This window comes from Falco biarmicus, chromosome 8, assembly GCF_023638135.1.
Source record: "Falco biarmicus isolate bFalBia1 chromosome 8, bFalBia1.pri, whole genome shotgun sequence".
NCBI lineage: Eukaryota > Metazoa > Chordata > Aves > Falconiformes > Falconidae > Falco > Falco biarmicus.
Window position 1 is genome coordinate 19,745,239 of NC_079295.1, and position 14,467 is coordinate 19,759,705.

The window sequence follows — 14,467 nt, forward strand, 5'->3', positions numbered from 1 at the left end:
AATGTTAGCTACCTCTTCACTTCTGGAAATGGGTGATTTTGTAATTTTTCTTCTCACAGAATCTGAAGAAGACATGGCCCAGATCATCGAGACAAATGAGACAGATGGTAAAGCTGCAAGTTCTGAACAGCTAAATGATAAGCTAGATGAAGAAGAAGAAAAAGAGGAAACAGAAAACATTTCAACAACTGAAGACTCTATTTCGGAACCTATATCAACTGAACAAAGTAAAGAATCTTTAATGAAAGCAGAATAAAATACTCCCAAGTGCCTTCTGTAGCTAGTTTTTAGCTTTGTTCATGCCTGTTATTACTATTCAGGTGAGCTTTTTTTTAATGGTACAACTTAAAAACCTTGCTTGAGCTTAAACTGCCTCAACTTCCACAGTATGTCAATTGTGTATAAAAGTGGGTATTGTAAATTAAGCATGTGTCTTTAAACACACAGAATGTATAGTTGGTTGAAGTCTAGCAGTTGTAGCCATTGTTCAGTTTGCATATTTAAAAATTTAAAAGTATAAGGTTTGCTAAGGGTGGCCTATAATTTGACATCTCTTTAGCTGTCATACATAAAGAACAGTTACTGGCAGCAACTGACCTAGTAAGTCTGGTCTAGTGAACTTAAGATAATTTTTAATGCTTCCCTATTAAAATGAGTTGAGTACATTTTAAATACAGTTGTTTACAAGCTAAAGTGTCCTCTGACATTTGACTTAAGCATATAGAAGTGTCATTACAGTGGTGTTACTGTTTTTCATTGTCTAACTTTTTGACAGAATTCAGTTAAACGGCACTCAGATAAATGGCATCTCCTTTGGTATTTGCATTGCAGATAAACCAGAGGCACGTACATACAAAACTGTTTTGTGTTTACATAAAATATAGAAAGTCTCTGCACTTGATTGTACTTGAATACAAAGCACTATTTATACCTGTACAATAATGACAAGATATAAGTGAATTTTGTGCCTTTGTGTATTTTGTTAAAGGAAAATAAAGACATCTAGCAGCAGTACTTGCTTTGTGATTCCTAAAACCGAAGATAATTTCTGTTCTGCTGTATGCAGCTCTTCTGCAGTCACTTTGTGGAAGTTCAGAAGGAATCTGACACTTTAAAAGGAATGTGTCCATATGTAGCTAAGGTGGCTTTGCTGGAATAGAAATAGATCCCTGATCAGCAGGTGAAGTGCATGTGCATTTGCCAAAAGACTTTCCTAACTGTGCCTGTGTTGATAGTATTTGTTGTTACAATGAATATTTGCTGCTGGATTGCTGAAACTGTACTTTTTTTATTGTGTAGTTTTTGAAGCTAAGGACACTTGTTACACATTTCATGTTAAACACAACAGTTGGGAACCTGGACTAGAATTTTTCTGGTGCCTGAAAGTGAGGTACCTAAATCAGATTTGATTTTTTTTTTAGAAATAAATGCTGAACAAGTGTAGCTTGATTAATTTAGTAGTACTGCTAAAAATTGTGTGTCATGTTCTCTGTCTACCCTTGCTATATGGAAAGAAGGAGAAACTTCAAAACCATTTTTTTAATCCATAGTCTTGTTCCCAAAATTAACTGGTTTTACAGTATGAAGGCAGCAAAAAGCTAAATCAGAGTAGCTCAAAAGCCCTCTACAAGAAGAACATGTTTCTAATTGACCTTAGTATCCATGTCTTTATATGAGACACAGTAATTACGTGAACAGCAATGTTTAATTTTCTTTGCCAAACATACATTTTATTTTCTGATTCTTTGGGGTTAGTTTAGAAGCTCAACTGTTACATCAGTCAGAATAAAGTTTATTCTGAATTTAGATGAACGAGGAAATTTTTTTCTGGTTCACTAACTAAATTGTAATTCATACTTTAATTAGTAGTCTTAACAGACAGAATGTAGCCATGTGATTAAAGGAGTACTTGTAGGTGTTTGGCTATATTTATATAAATAGCAAAAACATCTTGTAGGTGACTGTCTTTAGTTGGGAATACAAAGAAAATGGTACCTTTCCAAATGTCTCATACTGTAGGACAAGTACTGGGTATGAAGTGATAGGGGAATGCATTCCTTAATATTTTAAGAAAATGTATTTTATATTTCAGAGCTTTAAAAATAATTTTGCCTGAAAGGTGCCAAAGCTTAGTCAGTGTTTTGTAAGGCTTTCAGATGTTTATCTCTACATTGCATTTTGTACCTCACTAATTTATCTGTTCAAAGGCTAGAATTATCACAGGATACTAATTCAGTACAATAAGTTGCTGGATATGCTTACATTATAAGCACTAAACCCAAGTATAATTTGATGTTATGATCCCTCATATGGGATATGAATATGTGAATTGCTGTCATTTTGGAAGTCAAGATTACTCTAGGCCCATGTATTACTTCCTTTTAAAAATTTGTATTTTAAGTGCCAGGCTTTTTGTAATTTTAGGTCCTTCCCATGACAATCAACCACTGAGCTGTAATGCATATAATATCTATTGAACTGATTGAGAAAATAATCTGTTGATATTGGAGCTATATATGAGTTTTTTCATTAGCCTGGAAGATGTCTATCTTCAGATGTCCTGCTTTTGTCAAGGAAACTGATGCTTCTTAGGTGGTTAGGCATCTAAATTTTTTTGAAAAGGGAGACTCAGTGTTTGGTATGGGGTGGGGAGTTGTTTCTCCCAATATTCTCCAATGTGACATTAGCAACATGCCCCAGGAATGATTAATATTTTCTGTTTAATATGAATTTTAGAGGAGGGGAGGAATAAATGAGTTTTAAGCACATGGCAGAGTGTTCCTGAAAGACTTCAATACTAAAAAGTGTCCAAGCAGTTGTTCCCATTAATTACTTCAGAAGGCTTAAAAATGTTAAGGATGCCCTGGTATTTTGGTAGAGAAAGATCTATCTTTAACTTCCTAATTTTTCCAAGTTTTAAAGCAACTATAGTAAATGAGGGTAGAGGGTTAATTAATCTGTAAATTAATTCAGGCTCAGGGAGATACATATGACAGTAATAGACTCGGCTTTCCTCAATTTAGAGTAAGCATTCACTGTTACTCCTGCCAAGTATGTGTGCCCCTGTCCTGATTTGCATGTGAGAAGAGGATTCTGTTTCTGCAGCAGTTGCTTCTTGGCTTCTGTCTGCTGGAAGTGTGGCTATAGTAAAAGATGCCTGTTCCAACAGGAATTGAATCAAAAATCAAAAAATACCCGTCAGCAAGCAGCACTAGCCACAGTCAGTCCTGTCTTTGTAACACCAAAAGGAGGAGTACATAGAGCAAAAAGGTACAGCAGTTGTCAGTGATATGTAATCCAATTGCAGACCAACACTCTAAAGATGAGATGGAAGAAAGTAGGGGGCAGAAAAAAACCTGTTTTGTTGTCTTCTAACTTCCTAGTATATACTTGAATCTTAATTTTTTTCCAAAGTACTTAAGCCTGCTCCTGCGAAAAATCTCACTTCTGAGGGATGTTATGCAAGTCCCCTTTCTTCTTGTGGCCTGTATAAAAAGCAAAATTGAGCGGGGTAGTAAAGAAATACTTGGCAAACTTGTGGTGCCATGTTTTTATTGCTTCTGAAATATTGTAATTGCAGAGATCTCCTTCTATTCAAATGCAGTTTATGTATTAGAGAGGAATTATCTGGGCTGTGCGAAATCTGCCACAAAAGACAAATGAGTGTTCTAGTTAAAAATAAATTAAAATGAGTCAGTTGGTCAAATTTAAGTGTTACTAAGCCTGCAGAACAGGGAAATGAGGGAATGTTGCTTCAAATTCTAATACTTATTCTAAAGAATACCACCATTACCCTTAGACATTTTGACAGAAATAGATAATTTAGTGTAGTCCTAGTATGAAGATGGTTTGCCTCAAAGCTGTTCAGCCCACACACAGGAAAAGCAGAAGCTCACAAGGAAGGGTGAACAAAGCTGATGTGGAAACTGACGACTTACGGACTGGTCTGGAGGTTATCAAAAGCACGTAACTAGGGGTGTGTATGTTGGCCTTGAAGTTGGTTGAACCCCACGTGGTGCACGAGTAGAAACTAATGGATTTAAAGAAAAGAGTGATGGGGGTAGGGAGAGTGGTTTTGTTGTCAGAACAAGGTCTTAAGAGATAAAGAAAAGAGCTTGAAAAGATTTTCCAGAAAGTGTTGCAGGGTTTGGCTACGTTGTTTGTATTAGGGATATGTCTTCCATATGTTCACCTATATACTACAAAGATACATGAGGCTCACTACACCAGAGATCTGGGCAGGTTTGCATTTATCTATTCGAGAAAGCAATTAAAACATGAGATGCTGAGATCTGAGGCATAGAGGATGAATGCAAACCTGTGACTGTCCAGTGTATAGGAGACTGTATAGAAGACATATCCCTAATACAAGCCAATTTTAAAAAAGGCTACAAATACAAGTGCATAAATGCTAGGAGGAAAGTACATTTTGCATGAATAAACGCATTCAGTTTCAATGGAAGTTTGAAAGTTTGTAATAATTTAGACACCCTTGCAGGAGGCATTAGGTTTAAAATGGAGTTTGAGGGCCAGTAGGAGATGACGCTGTCACCAATGGCTTTCTAATGGTGTGTGCCTTTCCTGTTTTCACTTAATGTATTAAATGACAGGTTCTTTGTGATTGTTTGTGGAAGAGATTTTTGGTTGTTGTCAGAAAGCTCTGATTCACTTAAAGTGTTTGTGAAACTTAATTACTGATCTGTGGCAAAGCTCCTCTCTTCTAGGTTTGGTCAAGTTTGTGGAGGGTGATGAAGGTGAGGAATTACAACCTGACTCTTTTAATGCTAATGTTTCTGGGGAGCTGATTAGCATTGGGCTGGTGGCGTAGTGCATAGTAATGCACCAAAGCTGTCAGAGGACAAACTGTAAACTTCCATCAGAAATGTGCTGTAGTTGAGATTGTATCTGGTAGTATGAAATTAAATGTACTTCATGCTCTGGATTCTGGCTCTTTAGAGGAAAAGGATGGCATCCTGAGTAGTTGGGAATTTCTTAGCGCTTGGTCTTTACTAGGGGTTTGTTTACACAGCAAATAGAATAAGTTAAAATAGTGTTTAGCAATAGGAACTACTGCCCTTCAGCATTAAAAAAAAAAAAAAAAAGTCCCTTAAGATCCTGAGTCACAAGGAATTTGACTTCTCTTCACCATTGCTTTTGATTTGTGAACCTCTCTGGGGTCCTGTCAGGTCATATTCAATCTTTTCTCTGCAAGAATAAGACCTAGAGAGGTGTATGATGGGCAGGATGGAGAGAAGGGTTTTAAAATGAAATGTATTGATTATACAATAATTTGCTCCCAAACCATGGGGTTTTGAGATTAAAGCAAACACTTCTAAGATTCTTGATAGATTATCTAACTTGGCAACAGTGCAAAATCTCAAGCACTGAATCATAACGTAACCCTTTCAAGGTTGCATAAAATCAATTTGATCATGACTTAATTTTTGCTTAGAGGGGGGAGGGTCCTGACTGATTCTCTTAATACTAGTTATCTTTCTCGCTGTAGTCGCTGTGGGAATAAACCTGCTTCAGGGCTGCCTCTGTATGTACCTGGCATAGTACTGCTAGGATTCTCAGTGAACAATTACTAATGTTTTTCAGGAGAGCTTCATAGGCCTTTGCCACTGTGAAATCATGTATTCTCCTTTTATTGTGTGACAAAAATAATTTGCAAAAGGGAGATTGCAACTGCCAGAGAGAAATACATGCAGCAAAATCCTGAAATAATCAGATATAGGAGAAAACAAGGGGTGCAGATACTGGAGATCTGGCAATTTTGGGTGTTCAATTTGTAAATTCAAATTCATCTCTAAATTTATAACTTCTATTGAAATAATAATTCTTTCTCTCTTTCTCTCTCCATTTTGCTGCCTAAATGAAAATAGAGATGCTGGATTTGTAGAAAACTCAAGCTACAAAGACCTTCCAGCTCTCCTGAAATGGTCTGCCCTCTAATTCTTTGCATCACTTCAAGGAGTTCTGCTCAGTTGATGAAACTTAATTTTGACTTGTTCAGCACAAAGAAAAATATTTTACAAAAACACCAAGAAAATTCCTTTTGAGAAAACTATTATAAATGATGTTTTGGAAGAAATGTGGAAGTTGGTATTTCTTAAGGAACATTTGAACTTGTGGTTTTTGTATATTGAGCTTTTATTATGCAGCAGATCCTGTATATTTATAGTTTAAAGTTCTTATTGTTGTAATAGCCTTGTTGTGTGTTTATGTACTATAGTGTCTTTAATCAGAAGTATCATTTTAATCCTAGCTGTGGCCTTAACCAGTAGTTGCATCGCCTGCAGTTGAAACTCCATTAAAATCAGTGGCAAAGACATGAATTAGTATGTGAATTCTTAAGGTCTAGTAGACTTCATGAAATGTCTGTCTTCACTTTTCTGCTTGTAACTGAGGAAATATTTAAACTTGTGCTCCCCTTCTGAGATGTATTATTTTACCAAATGAAGCAAATTCTAAAGAAATTAAATTATATAGCTTGTTTGAATATATGCAGCCTTTGCTGTGTATGTAACTTTCTGAGGAAAAAACTGATTTTGAAAAAACTATTTAATGTTAATCTGATCTGGGTTATGATAATGGCTGGGATAAGAGTCAGGTTGTTTGTTGTATAGTAGTGATCTATGGTTTTGAGGTGATAATTCTGTTTAGTAGTTCATTCTGTGCTGGCTGTACTCAATCAACTTGGATTTCACAGATTTTTTTTTTGTTTGTTTTGTTAAGCACCTAATGTGTTACCAAAACAAGGATGAGGGTGTCCCCCCCGCCTCCCCAGCTGGACTGGCATATGTAGGAAAGGGAAGTTTTTCAAGGTTGAGCAGGTTCTGATAAGACCCATTTATCTGTGCTACAACCAATTGTGAGAACTCCTGGCTCATGGCATGGACAGCCAGCTGCCCACCCTCAAAGGTCAGGCTGGCATCTGACTGCAAAATTTGGTGTGTGCACTGAAGTAGAGGCATGGAAAACCTGCCTGGACTCAGTATAAAAAAAATTGTTTGGCAGTTTCAGAGGGAACTGGAGTTGTGAAGATGCTGACTTTGGTTTGTGATTCCATAGACATTTCAGGGTGGGTATTACAGGCCTTATTGTATCTAAATGGTGATTTATGTCCTTATTCCTGCATTATTGTCCACAAGGTACTGCCCTGTGTCACAGGCCTGTATTACCTAATTTTTTCAGACTGTTTCATTTTCATTAGTACAGCTGCTTTAGCTTGTGATCAGTGTACTGCACCTCATTGATAATCTAAGAGGGTATTAGACGTGCAGAAGTGACACCTAACCCTGTCAGTCTGGCTTGATTGACCCCTCAGCTTCCGAAACATGGGTTCATTTTTTTTAAAACCCAAGTTAGCCCGACTTTCATTTTCAGACACATTCTGGGCAGTTTAAAGGTTGGTCGGAATTGAATATTGCTCTTTCAAATTTGGTAATGTATGAGTACAGAACTGTGACCTTTGATACGTAGTAATACATCAACATGACACGAGCAGTAAGTGCAGCAATTACCTTTACTACACTTGAGATTGTGTTTTAGTTCTCATCTTGTAAGCAATTATTTCAGGAAAAAAAGGATGCCTCTAAGTTAAATATATTTTGCAAATAGTGTAAATGCAGAAATTAATCTTTGGGGACTTTTTGATTTACAGGTGAATGTTTTCAAATGAATCTTGGCTTTTAAATTAATGTTGGTTTAGTGATAGAAAGGAGTCTTGTGCCATTGGCTTCTTTCACAATACTTTTTTCTGGGAGAGTTTCTTTAACCCTTTTGGTTGTGTTCTAATGTAATCTGAGTTTCATATTTTGATTTATGGCTAAAGCTGTATCCTGCAGGCAGTTGACATGTCACTGTGTATGTGTTGCTCCCATGATAATACTCTTAAGAGTTGGTTATGTGCATGATGATAATGCAAGTTTACATGCTTTTAAGTGCCTTTCAGAACACATGAAAGCATCTCAGACCTGCACCACATACTGATTTAAAAGGCTGTTTTAGCTTCTCCAGAAATGTTTCATCTTTTTCCTAAGCAGATCAAGATGCATTTGGTTTAGTTTCCAGGTCTTTTTTTTTTCTTTTCCTCTCACCTGTTATAAATTATTTGGATAATGATAGTGCACAATCGCTGCCTGGTAGGTGCTATAAAAATACAAATCAATACTCCTTGCCAAAGACCATAAAGCCTTGAGAGAGGACTGATAGCAGTTGCAGTTTCTGTTCTGTGGACTGAAAATCAGAATAAAATTAGTGTGTCTTTCTGAGCAAGGAACTGAGTAACCATTAAATGGTGACTTTCTCCCAATGCTGTCTGTCATGACCAAAACTTGAATGAATAACTTGAAGTAGAACTTCTTGTTCTTCTAAAATACCTGCTTCCTCAGCAGGCCCAGCACTAAGCAGTGTCGGTGTGCTGGAGATAGGCACTGAACTTAATTCAGGAGCTGGGAAAATGCTTATTTTGTGCTGTACTGAGGTGGAATTGTTTTCTTTTATTTATACATTCTGGAATGGTTTTCTTTTAAGCTGTCAAAAATCTGAACCCCTAGTCCACAGTACGTTTTGGCCATACTGGGACGCTGGCACAGGTGGCAGCTGCCCCAGGTGGCTGCTGTGGGATGGGGACTGAGTGGAGCCTGTCGCTCCGAAAGCTCCTGTGAGAAGGGTGAGTGCTTTCCCTAGAGCGGCTTTCTCTTTCGAACTCGTGGCTGTGCAGATTGCTCCCTTGTACATACACACTAGTTTTAGACTGATAATAAACTTAAAAACTTTTCTATCATGAGTTTCATGGAAGGGGGTCTCTAACAGAATTTCTCACTTTTTTTTTCTAGTAACAGAAAATTCTTGACTCTCTGTGGTGGTATTTGATGTCTGGGAGGAAAAGCAGATGAAATACATTAGATCATCGCATAAATTACTCCTAATCACGCTCTTGGCTATACAAACTATTTTGCAAAGCCACAAGGAAGGTGCTGCCTGGGAAACTGTGTGAACAAGAAACACGACAGAAACACGTTGCTTTCAGCCTGTACCGTGTAAGGGCACTTGGGCCCTTAACTCCTTCAAAATAATAAAAAAACCCCAACAGTCAAACTTTTTTGTATACTTTCATTAAATTTTAACTGTTAATAGTACTAACTTATTTTGGACACCCCCCCCCCCCCCTACTTCTGTGCAGTGTTTTCCATTAAAAAGTGTAAATAGTGTGTATGTGGGTATCTTGAATCTATGCTGCAGACTTCGCAGATGCAGATGGTTACAACAGCTTGGTGTGGAAGTTTGTTTTTCCACTGAGGTTTCGTGTTTGTAGGAAGTTCCTTACAGTGAAAGGATGCCCTTGTGCAGGTGGGTGACTCCATTGCAGAGAAGTGCATTTGTTACTTGGCTGCAAGTAATGAGCAAAACAATGGCAAGTGCCATGTCATTGCGTGTCAATATTTGATGATTGTTTGCTCATGCTGAATTTATTACTTCTGGTAACAACTTAGGCATCTTTAGTTCTCTGTATTGTATATTATTAACCATTTTTTAAAGAACTGACAACACTGGTGTTCCCCAGCAGTAGAATCCCTTTTATAATACTTGGAAGTATTTCCTTTTTCTCATATTTTACAGAAGGGAGTGAAGGTAATATTTTTTCCCCACCATTCCTGCTGCCGCAATGTGACTAGAAGTACTTATTTTTCAAAAATGCTAGGGTTTTTTATTGTTTCAGCTATTTGACCATGTCAGTGTGTTGCTGGGGCTTTTTTAAAGAGAGAGTGAATGACAGCCTGGTTGCGGAATGCATTTTCTTTATAAGGCTTATCTTAAAACTTACTGGTTTGCAGTGGTGAAATCCCCTTGGGAGGAGTTTGTTGGATTATTGAACAAATGGTGGGCAGCTGACGTGTAATGGAAAGTACTCGACTAAGATTGTGTGCAACTTATTGTGAATACTCCTGATACATTATAATAAGGCGTTATGTTCATCTAATTCATGAATTCTGATCTATTTGATTTTAGAATCTCAGACTGTGTTACAAGTGTAATGATTCTGAGAGCTGGAATATTGTTAGCCATTGTGAACAGTACTGCAGGAGTCTCTGGATGTATAATGTGATAGATGCAATTTTGTTTGAATTTTTTTTCCAAGGCCAATTTAATTTTGATTTATTTGCCTCATTAACCCAAGGATTCAGAAAATTGAATGCCACCTGAGTGAGGTATTATTAACACTAGTGAAATATCTTCAGAATTGCTCCGTGCTTATAAATTGGTCTTTTGAAAGCATTTTAAAGGCATAATGATACTGTAGTGAAAATGTACAGCATCGTTTAAAAATTGCAAAATGCTTATTTGATTTCTGAAATAAGACTGGGTCACCTGACTTAAATATATACTGATCTATTATTTATGCTTTGAAAATAGAGCTGATAAAAAGCATAAGTGTTCTTGATATTATATTTTGTCATATCTAGCTAAAAAGATTGAAATCCAGAGAAACAATTTTCTGAAGAAATGAAATAGTATGCCCTCCTGAACCCCTGGGGAAAATAGCCTCTCTGTTCGCTGAGAATATGAAGCAGTAAAACAGTATAAGTAAAACAGACAGCTCGTGTCACATTCCTATTTGTACAGTCTGGAATGATGTTTTAAAAATATTTTCTAGTTATTTTTGATAAATAAATGGTGCAAATAACATCTGCAAACCAACCCTGCTGATGTAAGATTTTTCAGATCAGATTTGTTTGTCAGTGAAAGTTCAGAAAATTGCTTTGCAAAACTAAAGTTGTATAACTCCCAAAAATATGCATAACAGATGTACAAGAATGTATCTTGCTCTCCTTTTGCCTTCCCTCAAAGAAACCAATGCTGATTCTCCATTATCTTTGCTTCTGAGCTCAGAAGGTAGCTGGACAAAATTATCAAATACCAAAAAGCTGAGCTGCTAAACACAGATGTGTTTATAAGGTGTTAAATAGCTGAGCACTTGACATGGGTAGCAGGGTGCCCAGCTACCCTTTACGAACAGTGTATCCTGGCTAAAGCCTTGAGATTTTCCCCCTGAGCCATTCATTAGTGCCCCACTGAAAACCAAGCTTATGGTTATAAGGGCCTTCCCCAGGTGGTGCACATTTGGTCAGGGGGTATAAAGGATGTGAGTGTGTTGCCTGCCTGTTGCTTTCTGCAGGTTCTTTCAAAGGCTGGCACGCTTGAGGATGAGGAGAAGTTTCTCAGAGTCCTTTGGCTTTCAGAAGCGCACCCTTCAGCGCAAGGATGCTGATGCCACTCTAATTTCCTTCACTGATGCAAAAGCTGAGATGGAAAAAAAATCCCTGGGCAGCAGGGTTGAAAAATCCAATGTCATGGCTCTACAAACGCCCCGTTGCCCAAGACTGGCCAAGGAAGTGTGTGTCTGTACCTCTCCGAAAACATCACTTGTTGAGGGAGTGGGCTTTGGGCTACATTTGGGGGCTGTATGCCTTCAAGGCCGCCTTGTTATGCTTTGGACTTCTGTTCTCTACAGAGTTGGTTAAAGCCAGCTTTAATGATATTTTTGTAAAGATTCTCGGTCAGTGGACTCTTATCTCAGGCTAAATTCTGTGATACATCCACAGAATACAAGATGCGTGTATTTTGTAAACATGTATGTATTTAATAAGGACCAAAATAAACTTTTGTTTTTATTTTACAGCATTTACAAAAATAATCATTTAAACTCTTCCCTCTCAGCTTATGCTGCACTGGAGTATTACCGGGTGTTTTATTGTAATACCTGAACAAAAAATAGGGTGTACTAGATTAATAACATTTAATAGAGTGGATCTCTCTTCATTGAACGAAAAACGTCTTGGGCAGGGAGTTTTTGTCAAGGTCAGGGCTAGAATTCTAGAAAGGTTAATTTTTGTGTTATGATTGTATGTGTTCAATGTCATACATAGTGGTGGTGATAATCGTGGTGAGATCATGACACTGTTCAAATAATCTGAATGGATACTTCTGTACAGCAAATATAAGAAGGAATGGACATGGTAATATTAAAGTCCTAAAAAATTTAAGCATTACTAATCCACCCAAGATTCATTTCAGGTTTCTCTTTGGAAAAAGGCTCAAGTGCTTCAGTACAACGTGATTTGTCTACCAGTAGTTTTTCATCTATTAATGACAAGCACATTATGTATAGCCATGAAGGGACATCACCATGATTTTATTGAACTTGACTTGATTGCATCATTTATTTCCTCAGAAATCTTTTTCTGTTACGATGCTTGTCCAGGTAATTATGAATTGAATTACTTGTTTAGTGTTTTTGATATAACAGTTAATGGTTTCTTTAATACTTGGTTAAAAGTTCCTTGGCCATAGGAAATGGGTGTCATTTTTCCATGTGAGGTAGAAGGCCAGGAGATCTTGGAGAGAGAAGAGGCACTGTTCAGTTGTTTGCTTACTGTCTTCTGTGCTGAAAGTATGCTAAGACTGCAAGGTAACAATTTTTAATTTTTACTTGCTGGAGTTCCAAGGAATGCCTCTAGAGAACTTAATTGAATGATTCTGTTTTTACCGAATGAAAAAGATACTGTGGGTGTGAGGACATGACACACAGACAGGAAGAAAAGAACAAGGCACTGAAATAACCCCAACCAGTCTTTGGGCTGCTTCCTCCCAGGCAGGGGGATCATAGCAAATAGGGATGTCTGTGGTTCTCCTGGAAGCACTTCATGCTGGGGCAGACTGTCCTCTGGGATTTGAACTGACTGCTGCAGGACATGTCACTCTTCTATACAGGCAGGAGCTTGGCCATACTTGATAGTCAAGTTCCAGTTATAATTAATAAGAGGTAATAAGATATCTCTAAGATGATATTATACTAGAAAGGTGATATGCACTCTTAGAAGCAATAGAAGTATTAACACTGTAGCCAAAACCACTACTGAGACTTGAATAATTTATTGAAGTGTCTATCAATAGTATTTATAAAGTCTTACGGACAGTCTGACCTATACTTAACTCCTTGGTGGCTCAAGTAACAGGCAGAGGAACTAGAAATGGTTAAAGAGCTGAGTGGCACAGTAGAGGATCTACAGAGGGTTTTGGTGGGTCCCATTTGCTAATAATCTGTCAAAAGTGATTAAATCCTCCAGGAGTTTTATTCTTGCCCACCCTTAGCCTACTTGCTGGGAGAGCAGGGTGGGAAAGAGAAAGCCTTGAGGCTGGGCAAGTGTTGTTTAGCAACAGCCGAAACATTGCTGTGTTATGCTGTTTTAGCCGCAAATCCAAAACACAGCATCAGAGGGGCTGCTATGAAAAAGTTAACCCTATCCCTGCCAGATGCTATACTGGCAGTTTTGAATTAGTTTGGATACTCTTAACGAGGTTATATATGGAAACTGCATCTGACTGGAGAAGGTTGGTTGATGCCCATAGTTTCAAGTCAGCTGGCAAACTTCTATTAGAAAAAAACAAAAACCCAACACAACTGTGTAAAAGTTACTGCAGAAGAGTATCTCAGCCAGGAAAACACAGGAAGCTCTGGGAAATGCAGTTGCTAGGGGAAGAAGCCCTCATATGTCAACAATTACATGTTATTTGTGGTGGCTATTCCGGTATGTGAAAGTGTTTGCACTGGACAAATATAAGTTTCTTATCCTGCAGTGGGAAAATGCAGGCCTTGACTCTTTGTTTTGCATGTGACGTAATTACTGCTTTTTGTTGAAACATTTAAACAGAAATGAGCAAGAAAATTTCTGAAGCCTGTTAACAGCAAAACTGAAGCTGTGCCAGACTCAGGCTTCTCTGCACTGTGGAGACCTCCTGTGCCTGTCTGTGCACGGTGGAGCACATCTGAGGAAGCTGGGGGCTACCAACAGCAGCTACTGCTGGTGTAGTGTTGCCTCAGTAGCATGAAACTCCCAAGAGGAAGGTGTGCCAGTTTTGACTCTTGATGCTTGGCCAATGTCCAGCTTCATGCTAGCATGCCTTTGCTCTTTGCAGGAGTACTTATAAATAGTGTCTTGAAATGGCAGGAGCTGTCTTTAGCTCTTAAGAGCGGACAGCTGGGAGTGTAAAGACACACACACACACACACACTTCCCTGTTGCACAGCACTTGTGCCCTGTTTGCAGCAGGGGCAGCCCACTCCCTGCCATCTGGGAGTCCTCCGCTTTTCAGGAGCGAGTGGCTAAGCCTGGTGCTGGGTGAGTGCCCTTTTGGCTAACTCCAAAGGCTTGTTCCCCATGGTTTCCCCTTGGTTTGGGCTTGCGCTTAAACAATGAGAGTGCCTAAACAAATTGACATCTCCCTTCTGCTCACCTCAGCCTTGAGTAACAAATGTGTTGAGAGTTAAATCAACTGCAATAGACATGACAATTCTAGAGCATGTACTAGGAAATGGGAAGTCCTACAACACAGAAAAAAAATAGCACAGATATAAAATGTGGCATATATGATCAGCTACAGTCATTACACTGAAGCA

General features: G+C 38.2%; 1 protein-coding gene across 6 annotated transcripts in view; it reads left to right on the forward strand.

Annotated features, from left to right (window-relative positions):
• The window catches only part of LNPK (lunapark, ER junction formation factor), a 54,785-nt gene extending 43,094 nt beyond the window's left edge, over window positions 1-11,691 (forward strand). For 2 of the 6 annotated variants that reach the window (XM_056349197.1, XM_056349200.1), the window contains exon 13: window positions 60-1,014. In XM_056349197.1, coding sequence (XP_056205172.1) covers window positions 60-256 — 197 coding nt within the window. In that variant the 3' untranslated portion in view covers window positions 257-1,014. Of the gene's footprint in view, window positions 1-59; window positions 1,015-5,885; window positions 6,333-8,843 lie in introns of those variants that run through there. The other 4 variants (XR_008823516.1, XR_008823517.1, XM_056349201.1 and 1 more) reach the window with 4 other exon arrangements.
• The last annotated feature ends 2,776 nt before the right edge of the window (window positions 11,692-14,467 follow it).